At 46.3% G+C, this 12,096-nt stretch overlaps 1 protein-coding gene across 1 annotated transcript in view; it reads right to left on the bottom strand.

The window, feature by feature from the left end:
- Positions 1-2,369: 2,369 nt before the first annotated feature.
- The window catches only part of TRPC4AP (transient receptor potential cation channel subfamily C member 4 associated protein), a gene marked incomplete at both ends in the record, with an annotated part of 28,916 nt that continues 19,189 nt past the window's right edge, over positions 2,370-12,096 (bottom strand). The window contains 10 exons of the mRNA XM_079543289.1: positions 2,370-2,507; positions 3,613-3,819; positions 4,006-4,118; positions 4,315-4,423; positions 5,509-5,649; positions 5,971-6,061; positions 6,430-6,513; positions 7,835-7,936; positions 10,215-10,273; positions 10,804-10,935. Of these exons, the coding sequence (XP_079399415.1) occupies positions 2,370-2,507; positions 3,613-3,819; positions 4,006-4,118; positions 4,315-4,423; positions 5,509-5,649; positions 5,971-6,061; positions 6,430-6,513; positions 7,835-7,936; positions 10,215-10,273; positions 10,804-10,935 (1,176 nt within the window). The remainder of the gene's footprint in view (positions 2,508-3,612; positions 3,820-4,005; positions 4,119-4,314; positions 4,424-5,508; positions 5,650-5,970; positions 6,062-6,429; positions 6,514-7,834; positions 7,937-10,214; positions 10,274-10,803; positions 10,936-12,096) is intronic.

Raw genomic sequence — 12,096 nt, 5'->3', positions numbered from 1 at the left:
TTAATATGTTTATTTGCAGTTAGTAAATTGGCATTCACCTGGGCAGCACACACCTCAGCTCTCCGTGGGGAAGTTCAGGCTCCCAGATGTGTTAGTGAGCAGGCTCCCAGCTCCGTCCCCATCCTTACACCCACCGCAGCCTCTGCCTGGTCCCAGTGAGGAGCACTGCCTGGGGGGGCTGGCAGAGAAGTGAGCAGCCCCACCTGTGCTGGGCTCCGGGCCCCCTGCAAGCAGAACTGGCCCCTACAGTCCAGCACCTGCTGTTGCCAGAGGCTTCCAGCCTGGGCCTCTGCAGCCAGCTCAGCCTAAAGGCGGATGCAGAGCCAAGCTGCCTGCAGCAGGCAATGCCCAAAAAAAAGCAGGGCAGAGTGGAAATGGCCACCCTCCCCCACGAGGAGGAAGATTCACCAGCTGGGAGCGCAGCCAAGGACAGACAGAGCCTGGCCCCTCCCTGCTCATTACATAAATACAGAGATGTAAATGAGACTTTGCAGGTTTATAGCAGCAATCGTTGGATACACCAATTAACTAGACTATGGAAAAGGCATCCCTTAACTTAAAAGCCTTTTAATTTGAAGCATTTATTTTAAGTGTACATCTATTACAGTTAAGAAGAAGCAAAGATACACCAAAAACACAAATAGCCAAGAACAAAAAAGTACAGATGAGAAAGAAATCAGCTGGGGGGGGGGGGGGGGGGGACACAGGGTGAGGGTGAGCTGACAGAGAGCAGAGGGGCAGCTGCCACAGCAGCAGCACACTGGAGCTGGGCACGGCCTCCCCAGGGCTCACCCTGAGCAGAGACTGAATGCCCCAGCCTAAGCTCAGCAGCTCTGCCCACCCTGCAAGCAAAGCGCTGCCTGCTGGTTGGAGCAGGACACAGAAGTGGGAGATAAGCAAGGGGTGACTTCAGAGAGCAACTCCTGAACGTGGGGCTGGAAGTCTCTGCCTCTCAGCCAGGTCCCAGCACAGGGACCCCGCAGAGGGGGCTTCATTCTGCTGCCAAGGGATAGAGACAAAACACACAGCTCAGGGCCCTCCTCAACCCTGGGCCCCAGAGAGCCAACAGCAAACTGTCTCATGAAAGTTAAAACATTTCTTTAAAAACTCAGATGCATTTTTCAGAAAACTGTGTCCTTTGAGCTGGAGCTGCAAGATGCAATGCTTTGAATTCAGTGCAGTGGTGCAGGATTTCAGGCTCTATTTACTCCTGCGACTGTGATGTCCTTGGAGCAACACAGTGAACATTGGGGAGCTGGCAGAGTGTGCACAGGCCTGGCAATCATGAACTGTGACTGCCAAAACCTGCTTTCCCCCCCTTTCCCTTCAGATCCTGCAAAGTTACTTTCATTCCCAGCCTTTAACACGTTCTGATTAAAACAGATCCAGGAAAAACTGAGGTCTCCGCTCAATATTGCACTTAAGATTTATGTGTGTGTTGATATTAAGGACCTGAAGCAGAAACTGATGTAAGACTTCCACCCATTGCAGGTTAGCATCAAGAGCAATGGTCCTGAAAAGGACTTTAAAACCAGATTAGTTACCCAAGAAGGGACAAGCCCCAAGTTTAAAAAAATTAGTAGATTTTAATGCTAGTGCTCCATGAAAAAGCCAACGCCTGCTGCAATTCCACCACTGAAATGTCTCTGTGCTCCGCAGCACTGTGAAATGCCTTCAGGTGGGGAGGATCTGCAGGAAAGAGAGCAGGAGCAGAGGATCTCTCCTAACACAGACAGCTGAACAGATTTAGTACCAAATGATCCAAAAGTAGATGATAAAGAGGTGACTGGAGCAAGGGCTCTCAGGAATTAAGAGCACGCACACGCACTCACACTCTGACCAACCTTAAACCCAATTCCAAACCCAAACAGAAGAGTTGCACCTGGAGGGAGCCCTCTGCATGAGGCTGGTGCATCCAGGTCCCACGCAGACTGGCTCCTTGGAGCTCACATTTGGAGGGCAATTGCTGTGCTTTTCGACTTACTAATTCTGACAGCCATGGAAAAGAACCAAAACTCCATCGGCACACACAGACTATCCTCATCTGTCAGCTCAAAACTCTCTGACCATCCACACTGGATTGGGAGAAAGAGAGAGAAAAATGTGAAAGAAAAAAGGGGAGGGAATCATTTTTTTTTGCAGGTGATTCTTTTTATCCCAGAACAACTGGAAAATACATCCCTGAATGTGAACCCAGAGAGCTTTCAAAGTCTCATCCATCAGAGGTCAGACCAGGGATGGGGTTTGGACAAGGCGGCGACGCTCCGCGGCTCCGAGCCGCGCACACACACAGCACAGCGTATCCCTGAAAATCCACGGGCTGACAGGTAACCCTCTGAGCGCTGCCCATCAGGAGCCAGAGCGAAGAATTACTCCTCAGAGAAGTCTCTGTCAATGTCCATATATGCCTCGTCGATGTAGCTAACTATGGCACAGGGGGACGTCCGGTCTGGACTGAGCAGTATAGATACAGTCTCTTTCCAGTAGGTAAAACTAATACATGAGCTCTGCGGGAAGAGATGGAGAGCAGTTAGTGTGGTCAGCAAGCAGGACATGGCAACAAAGGCATTCAGCAGAGAAAACTGAAAACTGCTTCCTATCCAGCCCAGCTTCACAGAATCATTGGAGGTGGAAGGGACCTCTGAAGGCATCTGGTCCAACTGCCCTGCAACAGAGACACCACAGCTCCATCCGTGCTCGGAGCCCCAGCCTGAGCTTGGGTGTCTCCGGTGATGGGTTGCCCACTGCTCTGGAGTTGTTGCCCCTCTGGGCAACCTGTGCCACTGCCTGTGCCCGCTACCCCCATTTTAAAGAACTTCTGCCTTACATCCAGTCTAAACCTCCCCTCTTGTAGTTCGAAGTCATTTCGCCTTGTCCCATCACAACAGACCCCACTCAAGAGCCTGTCCCTTTCTTTCTTACAGCCCCTTTAGATACTGAGAAGTTGCTCCCAGGTCTCCCCTGAGCCTTTTCCTTTCCAGGCTGCACAGCTCCAGCTCTCTCAGCCTGTCCTCATAGGGGAGGCATTCCATCCCTTGGGGCACCCATAACCCTGCAGAGAACAGCACGGGGTTGGGCAGGCAGGGCTGCCCAGAAGCAGGTCACACTCACAAGCCCCAGCTCCTCCTCTGTTGCCCAAATCAGGCACAAAGCAGGTCACTGTGGTGCTGCAGATGAAGCCAGAGCTGGCAGAGAGGCTCCTGCTCCTGAGCAAGACACAGAGACAAGACACCCTCTCTGCTCACGTCCATCTTGTAAAGCCAAAAAGCATCTCCTGCAACAACTAGCAGCCCCACTCTACACTAACCACTGTCTGCTATTTACCCACTGGACAACTATATCTGATTCTATGCACCAGACAGCAGCCCAAGACACAGCACGTACATACACGCAAGCACAGCACCCTGAAACACAGCGTGGCAGACAACTCTGCTCTCAGCAGCATCTCCTGTCTGCAGCTCAAGAGACCACGGAAGCATCAACGCAAACCGTGGCACGAGCTGCAACACAATGGCTGGCCTGCAGGACCCAGGGCACGCAGCCAGCCCCGCTCCTGCCAGGCTGTCAGACACTGCTGTAGTTGATTCTGGCTACAGTCACAGGTCCACGTACATTTTCTAAGCAGGTGCTGTCTTTATCCTTGTTGAGGTAATGCTGCTGCCAGAATCGCAGAAGACTGTGGAAGTTGTTCAGGATGAAGCCTGGATATTTTTCTGTGTATTCCATCTGTTGCAAAGTGCGCAGATAAAACGGTAGCTTTTCTTTCCTTCGGGCCAGCATTAGGATAACTAAACTTGTGTTCAAACAACTGACATTTTCCTAGAAATAAAAACAACACAAGAATTGATATCTTGGCTGCATACACGTCCTCACAGCACCTGGAGGAAGTGCTCCCATTTGTATCAGGAAAGAAGGGACACGGATCTCCTCAAGCAAAGCCAGGTTCCTCCCTGCTCCCAGCCCAGCACCAGCGAGATAACAAGAAAGTTACTGCCAGCTCTTTACCTGTGTAAGTGTCTGTACATGAATAATATTAATGAGACGGAAAAGAAAGGACATTCTCATGGACATCTGGGACATGTATGTTAACAGGCGGCACTCTGACAGGACTTCTGCAACTGCAGCAAGAGGAAAAAGACACTCATCAGGTGCTTGAAGTTCAGACACGCTGATCACACACCACAGCAGTAAGAGCTAGAGGTTAGGCTGTAGGAACAAACGTGCTTGGCAACGTTTCTGACTGATACTAAGATCTGTGGAAGTCTAGGCTTAAAACAACCACCATCACAATCAAGCACATCTCTTGTCCTTTACCTTTAGCATCAGACTGGTTCTCAAATCGGTCCAGGGACAGCGTGATGCAACGAACCAGCATGTTGGAGTCAACCAAGGAACTGTTGATCTGGTTTAAAAATATCTGGAACTAAAGAGAAACAATTCAGCACTCCAGGAAACAAACAAACCAACAGTTGTTGTCCTGCTTGGGCACACACAGATGAGGTCATACAACAGCACTTCATACCCCTTTCAGAATGCGTAACAAAAGAATTACCTCATCAGTACAGGGGAACTGTGAGCCTAAGCAGGAAGAGCTACAGAGTTGGGCAACAGCTGGGCAAACATACAGGTTCTCAACACTGAACGAATGCAGTTCTTGAAGGTTATCAGAAACCACCCTGGGTTCTGAGCACAAACACCTGAAGCATGCACAGCACCAGACAGGCATGTGCAGATGTGGACAGCTTCCTTTCCAAGGGGAGAGCCAGGCCTAGGCTAGGTTTGAATGCCAAAACACATCTGGTTATTTTCTTCTCACACAAACACATACACTCATTATTTGTGTTAACCCTGACAAGAATAAAAGGAGATGTATTTGCAAGGCCAGGATTGTACATCCCTGCTTCTATTCTCCAAGATCTGCCAGACCTGACAGCAACCAGAGGAGAACTGAAGTCACATAAGCAAGAATAGGAGGCAACTCAAAACCTCCCCGAGAGCTGTGCACAAAAGCACAAAATCCCTCTGCAAAAGGAGAGCTGCCCATTCCTGATCTACAAGCACACCTCAGTTTTCTACGTAATCACATCACGTGTGACTTCAAACGCCTGCAAGTTCAAATAATATCAAAGAAAATATCTGACAGTGCAAAAAGGCACGTGGGTGTTTTTAAGCTGTCTCCATTAAGGATGCATTTACTTTTGTACTGAAGCTCCAACGAAACTTTCTTTTTTTTGGAGCCGACCTGAATGTTTGTAGCAGCAGATTAACCCAAACCACCGTGACTTCACACTAAGTGCTCGACAACCTCTGAGCCCTGACCTTGGCCCTGCCCCATCACATACCTGTGTATGCAGCAACATGTGTGCTCACAAAGACATTTTGGCAGCTCGCTGTGTTTGTAGCACCGAGCTCCATGTTCAGACCAAAAGCAGCGAACGAATCGAGCTTCCAAGTGCAGTGATGGATTGTAAGAGGGTGTAAGCTGACCTGCTGGTGACAAATATTTACCTTCTCATCTGTGTTGATGTACTTGTTGAACCTCTTGAATGCATCAATATTGAATTTCATCAGTTCTCCCAGAAGGTCAAAGTAACTCTGAAGCACATCCCGTGATTTGCACTCACTGTCAACAATGCAGTAGAGAATATGCTGGAACGGGAGGGAAATGTGTTATTGTCACAGTTGAGCCCACGTTCTTTGGTTTGATCACTAATTTCAAACACTTTCCTGCATGTCCAGTTCTTAAATTTGAACCAAAGACAAAAATTCAGGAGTCTTCTCTATTAAATGGAATTCCCAGAGATGCAATCTATAGAGTTGGCTGCCACAAGAACTCACAAACGCTTTGCAAAACTTGTTCTGTTGCTACAGAGCAGAGTATTTAATGCTGTATTTTTACTCCCATCTGAATTCTTTACAGATAAATCCTCCTCAGTTGCTACACAGGCAGCTTGACAAGTAATTCATTACCTCCAGAAGTCCTCTCTTTAGCAGGAACATCTGGTCTGCATAGGAGGTGGTGCCTCGCAAGAAACTTTCAACTGCTCTTGCTTGCCAAAACCTGAGAAATGAAAGAAAAGAAGTTTTAATTTTGGAATTAATTTTGGAATTAATTTTGGAATAAGGATAGGAATTCTATCACAAACTACAACTGAAATTTCCTAACCAGTTTCATTCCAATCTGAAGCTGGAGAGATATCTGTTGATCCTGCAGAAAACCACTGCCTGTATGGGGATGAGGTCCAATGCAAGCTTTGGCACTCTCCCTCACCTGCACTGCCACTGTTAGCCAAGCACAACAAAGCCACATTATCTTCACAGCTTATGGTTTTTGAGCATTTTCAACTGCATTTTCACGTGAGCTGTATGAAAACACAACAGCCTTCTGTTCAACTCAGAACAGCACGCTGCAATGTAAAGCCAGCCTACCTGAAGGAGGATTCAGCTGGTTCCTTCTTCATGACCTGAAGCAGTCTGGTCAACAAACCTCTCTTTCCATCACAAACAAGACTCCTAAAACACGGGAAGAAATGACTGTGTGACTGGGAGGGCAAACACTGCGCCTTGTACAACTCTGAAGTGCTCCAAAAGACAAAGCCCACAGTATTCCATATGCATCATGAAAATTCACTGACAGTTCTGCTACTGGCAGAGCTCTCAATGGCTCTGGTAAACTTCTGCAATACCTGCAACACGACTTAGGGATAAATCCAAGAAGAAAAAAACACTCCTTTTCTCCCAACATTTTAACAGCAGGACGGGTCAGAAGTTGGACAAGATGATCTGAGAGGTCTCTTCTAACCTTAATGATCCTAAGGCTCTACACGAGGTAGCCTTCTGCATGTACTAATAAAACTATAGAGGTGAAAGGATTGCAGCACTACTTGTATTAAGCAGCATCCTCAGTGGAGTATTTACCTACAGGAACCCTGGGCAGAAGCAATGCCTTGAACTCATGTATCAAGAAAGGCAGCACGGAAACAAAACACAAAGGATGGGAAAGAAACTAAGTTTATGCCAGAAACCAAGCAATGTTGCACATCTGGCTACACAACCCACCTTAAAGAGGCAGAGCCTCTCACCACATCCTCAGCAGGTGCATTCATGCATCAACCTGGCCGTTCTCAGCAGCACCTCTGCTGGACAATCAAGTCTGTTCACCAAACCCTTGTGGGAAGCAGCTTCCCTGGCATTCTAGGAGCACTCTGACAATCAACCCTGGGAGTTCATCAAGTTTATGTGTGTTTGTATATCAGAGTTCAACATAAGACCTCATTAAAGCAAACCAGCAAATCTAACAGATCTTCAACTGTAGCACTAGAAATTCTGCAAGCAGTTTAACATATTAATCTGATCAAGCTTATTCTTGTTTTCAGCCAGTCTGAAAATACAGAATTCAGGCAGGCACCTTCAGAAATGTTTTTGCAGCCCACAGATTGACACTGTGCACAAACTGCTCCTGAATCTGAAAACTAAGATCTATCAGCAGCAGCAATTGATGCATTAGAGGGACCCCAGCTTAATTCCCAGCTGTGTCTGCAAGGCCAGCAGTGAGAAAAGCCTAACGTGCAGCCAAGCTGAGAACTTGAAGTTTGGGCTCTGAAATCAAAACCCTCATTGTAAGTTGCTGCTGTTTTTAAAGAGAGCACGAGCACAGCAAGTTTGCTAATGACCACAAACACCACACAAAGCTGGACGCCTCCTGCTGAGAACTGCGACTGAAATCAAAGCAAATGTGGTGGACCTCAAACAAAACAGGCGACATCAAATTCCCAGTGTAAGTGCTTGCAGAATGCTAGCAGCTGCTGTCCTTGAACCCTCCGTCCCTACTCACCTGTCTGTGTTGACAACTGCATCAACTTCAGGGATGTTGGCTTTGTGGGAGATTGCACTCAGCTCATTAAGTTCTTGGCTGTTTAACAGGAGATATTTGTTCCTAAAACAAGACAATTGGGGAGCAGGGGAGAAAAACGTGATGAATCCATCCGAGTGGCAAGCAAACATGCAATTCTATGGGACGTAATGCCACAGGCCTCTGAGGGCTGCAGAACAAGGCAGTCAGTTTTCACCTCTCCATCTCTCACAGCCTTTCACCCTACCAGCCTCCACCACAGCTCACTCCCACTCTAAGCCCACCAGCTGCTGTTTTCTCAGGGTCCCTCACAGCTTTCAGCACCAAGCAGCCCTGAGATGCCTGTTCTGTGCTGTTCATCATCGCATGGAGAGTTTTACAAATATTTGCTTCCAGATGGCTTTTGAAAATCTCAGCAACAGTTTGATGGATTTCTGCAGTCATAAATAGTAAATTTTTTCACAGCTTCCAACAGTTTTTCTCCTCCAAATAATGACTATGCTGCTTATCAGTAATTAGCCTCAATTGGAAAGCAGCAACTGCAGGAATACTCAGTCTTCCTGGTATTTTAAACACTCTGGAATTATTTAAAGGCTTCATAAAACACAGAAAACAGGAATGAATATTAGGAGGAATTTGCATAAATGCTTTACTAAATAGTGTTTTTTTTCTTAATGAAAGCCACTGAGTTTCTCCGTGGAAGAGTTGTGCAGAACAGGTCTGACAATGCAGAAATGGACTCCAGAGGCTCCCACTGCCAACTCCCCAGCTCCAGCACGTTCTCCACTTCAAATTCATCAATAACAGACAACAAAGTGGTACTGTCAAGAAACACAGAGTACAGGATGCAGCCGTGGGGGTGTGCAAAGGGAACCTATTAATCAAAACACAGCAATTATGAAGAAAATAAGTTATTAGACCAGAAAGGTGGCAGGGATGCCTTCTTGCTTCAAACGCTATCTTCCAGATTAGTGCCCAATGAACTGCCATGTGAAGCTTCTTTTGATCTGCATCAACAGGTTTCTGCAATGAAAATACAGCCTCTCTCTCCATGCACAAACAGTTTCTGCAAGTGCAGTTTATTTGCCATTTTACTGCAGTCAGTATCAGGATATAAATACTTCCTCCCATTGTGTCCTCAGCTAACTCCTCCAAACTGTGATTTCATAGAGTTCAGGCCACTGCTTGTTTAAAAACCCTGGGCAGATTCCACACATACCATCTGCTCAAATGCTACAGACGAAAGCAGTTTTCTGCCTAAACAAGCCTGAGATCTTTGTAGCAGCTACTTAAGTAACATCATCATCCAGAGAGATTTTACTGGAAAACCTGGAGCGATTCCTCAGCAAGCAATGCCTTAATGGAGGATCTGTTCCTCTTAAGCTTTGAAGAAGTTCAACAAATCCCTGGTTCTTACAGCTCATATTGCCAAATCAACAAGATTGCCACTTCCAGCACACATATATAACAAGTTCAATGGTACCAGATAAAATCTACACACAAAATACCATTGCTGGTTGTAAATAAGAGCAGCGAGGCAGCAGGTGTAGATGTGCATCTTTAGAGCAACATGCCTCAATGCAGAAGTTTGTATGGAACATGGAACCATCTTGTAGGGGTGAATGAGAGCAAAAGCACACTGACAGCACACAAGATGCAATTTTTCAAGTCAAACTAGACCAACGATTATCTCTGTATAAGAGCAGGAATATCTCCTGGGTAAGCCTAAATTAAAAACCTGTACCATCCCATAACTGCTTCCACTCAGAAGGCATGCTTATGAAGGTTGGTTCTGCTGGAGTAAACAGAAGCTTTTCTTCCATTTCCAGACCAGCTTCCTGATGACTAGCTTACAATTAATTTTCCCCTAGCATTTTCTGATCAAGTTTAACCAGGTCTTCTCCATTGCTGGTGTTCAGATGGCAGTGACATCTTCCCAGCATTTTGACAATGAGCATCGTGTCTTTCACCCTGATGTTTTAACAGACTTATGTTCACTCACAGGGAAAACATCTGATGTGAGCACACTGCCTCACTACTGAGTCTCAGGAAAAAGACAGGAAGAGCACCACCAAGGCTGCAACCTTATTTCTGCAGCCAGCAGTGGTTGCTCATCACAGTGTTTCAGTCCATTTCAACATCAAGCAAAATGGGTTAGTTTTAATCATCATCAATCCTGCCCAGAACACAGCTCTCTTCTTTTTGCATCAGGAGCTTAAACACAAACATCTGAATAGATGTTTAAGGACAGCACAATATTCCATCCACACACAGCCTGCACCATGGCCAGGACACCTGCTGTAACTGCAACCAGGCAAACAATACCACGGAGCCACAACGCACCACAGCTTTTCATACTCACTCGTGGTGATCACTAAAGCTCTGAAGAAGCCTCAGGAACTGTATCTTTAAAGTGATATCCTACAAAGAGGAAAGAAACATCAACAGAACTGCTTCAGTATTTTTTTGGACATCATTAGTCACACTGATACGAAACAATTGAAATGGAAACCTGCCCAAATCAAACCCATTTGGACAGCAGAGCAAATGATCTGCATAAATAGGGAAGGCTGCACTTCTCAGGCTTCCCAAAAACAAAATAGAACTGGAGGCTTCCAGCAAGACAATGCATATAACAGTTAATTCCTTGCTAGACCCATCAGCAATTATTTCATCTTCTCCTAGCTTTGGCCTCCAGGAACCACAGAATGAACATCATCTGAGTTTCCAATACAGAAGAGAGGGGAGAAGCCAAACTGCCCTCTGATAAATGCTACAGTACACCACAGATGAAGGCTTCAGTGAAAACAATGATTTGAAGAACCAAAAAACCTGAGTCCTACTGTGTTTCACCAAGCTTATTATACAGGCATTGCTTTACTCAATACAATGTCTCAGAACTGTATGATAAATAACATCAAAATCTGCACAGAACTTAAAAAGTTACTCACTGGGCTACAATCACAATTTTGATTGTGTCCATGCAGAACAAGAGCAGATGCTGAATGCTTCCTCCAGATCAGTTTGTCAAACAAATTATTGAGGCCAGGAATAAGTTTGAACTCTGCTATCATTTTGTGAACCTGGAAAAGAAGAGAAGGAAGGATTCACCTCATATACAGATACAACACAGCATGGAAAACATCATACTGACAAGAGAAAAGGGAAATGCTTTGCCAAACAGCACGTGTGTGCAGTAACACAGATATTCAGCATGGTGTGCTGTCTGGTGGGCACAGGCAGAACACGCTTTGGGAAAAAGCAGGGATTTGAATTAATCACTGTTTGGACACTGGGAGATCGCTTGCAACCCACTGAAAATACGTCCATATATAACTTCTGTGTCACAACACTAAGCTGCATACATTCTGCTGCCAGTCCCCCTCTGAGCATCCTCTGCCTTTCTAGTTCACACAGCTGGAGCTGAGGTTGCCCTCTGAAGACAACAGGAAGTATGGATACAATTTTTGCTCACACAATCTAGAGCAGTGGGCAGCTTTCCATACGGTCACACTGCAGGACACACCGTGGTGTCCCACACCCACTGTCTGAAACAAACTGCAGTTACTCATGTAAACCAGTAACTGCACTGTGAACAGCTGCTAAATAACTACAGTCCAAGCTCTGATACTTTTTGATGTAAGCAACCTGGACAATGATGAGGAGGAGAAATACAAGGTGAGATCCTCAGCAGCTGCAGGCCAATGACAAGCAGTATCCCTTGATTCCTGTTGCAAAAGGGAATCACTCAGGACAGTGAAGCCCAACAATCTGTAAGAATTAAGTGCTCCACACAGCAAAGACCTGTGCAGTTACCTGAACATTAAGTCAGATTGTGCCTGTGATAGGGATTATAACTAGCAGTACTTAAGCAGATCATTCCAGCTTTACTTCTTCAAATAGCATTAAAGCCAGTGCTGTTTTACAGGTGTTGTTGTCAGCAGCACAGCTAATGGGCTTTCTGCATTCCTTTTGGCTGTAGTCACAGACTCTTCCATCGACCTGGAAATTACACTCCCACTTCTGGGAACCTCTGCATCACCTCACAGGAAGCATGCAGCTCCTTCCCACCTCACCCAAACCACCCCAACAGACTGCAAGGCTCGGAGTCCCTCTGTGCTCCCTTACCCGAGGGCATTTTCAAATACCTTGACCAAGTCACAAGCACCCAGCAGAAGCAGCTCTGAGGAATCTGGACAAAGCATTCCCTGCAGCCTGTCTTTTGGCAGCCAGCACAGCACAGA

This window comes from Tetrao urogallus, assembly GCF_951394365.1.
Source record: "Tetrao urogallus genome assembly, chromosome: 16".
In the NCBI taxonomy this organism is placed as follows: Eukaryota; Metazoa; Chordata; class Aves; order Galliformes; family Phasianidae; genus Tetrao; species Tetrao urogallus.
Note: the sequence above shows the minus strand (reverse complement) of the source record. Positions and strands in the feature narration are given on the sequence as shown.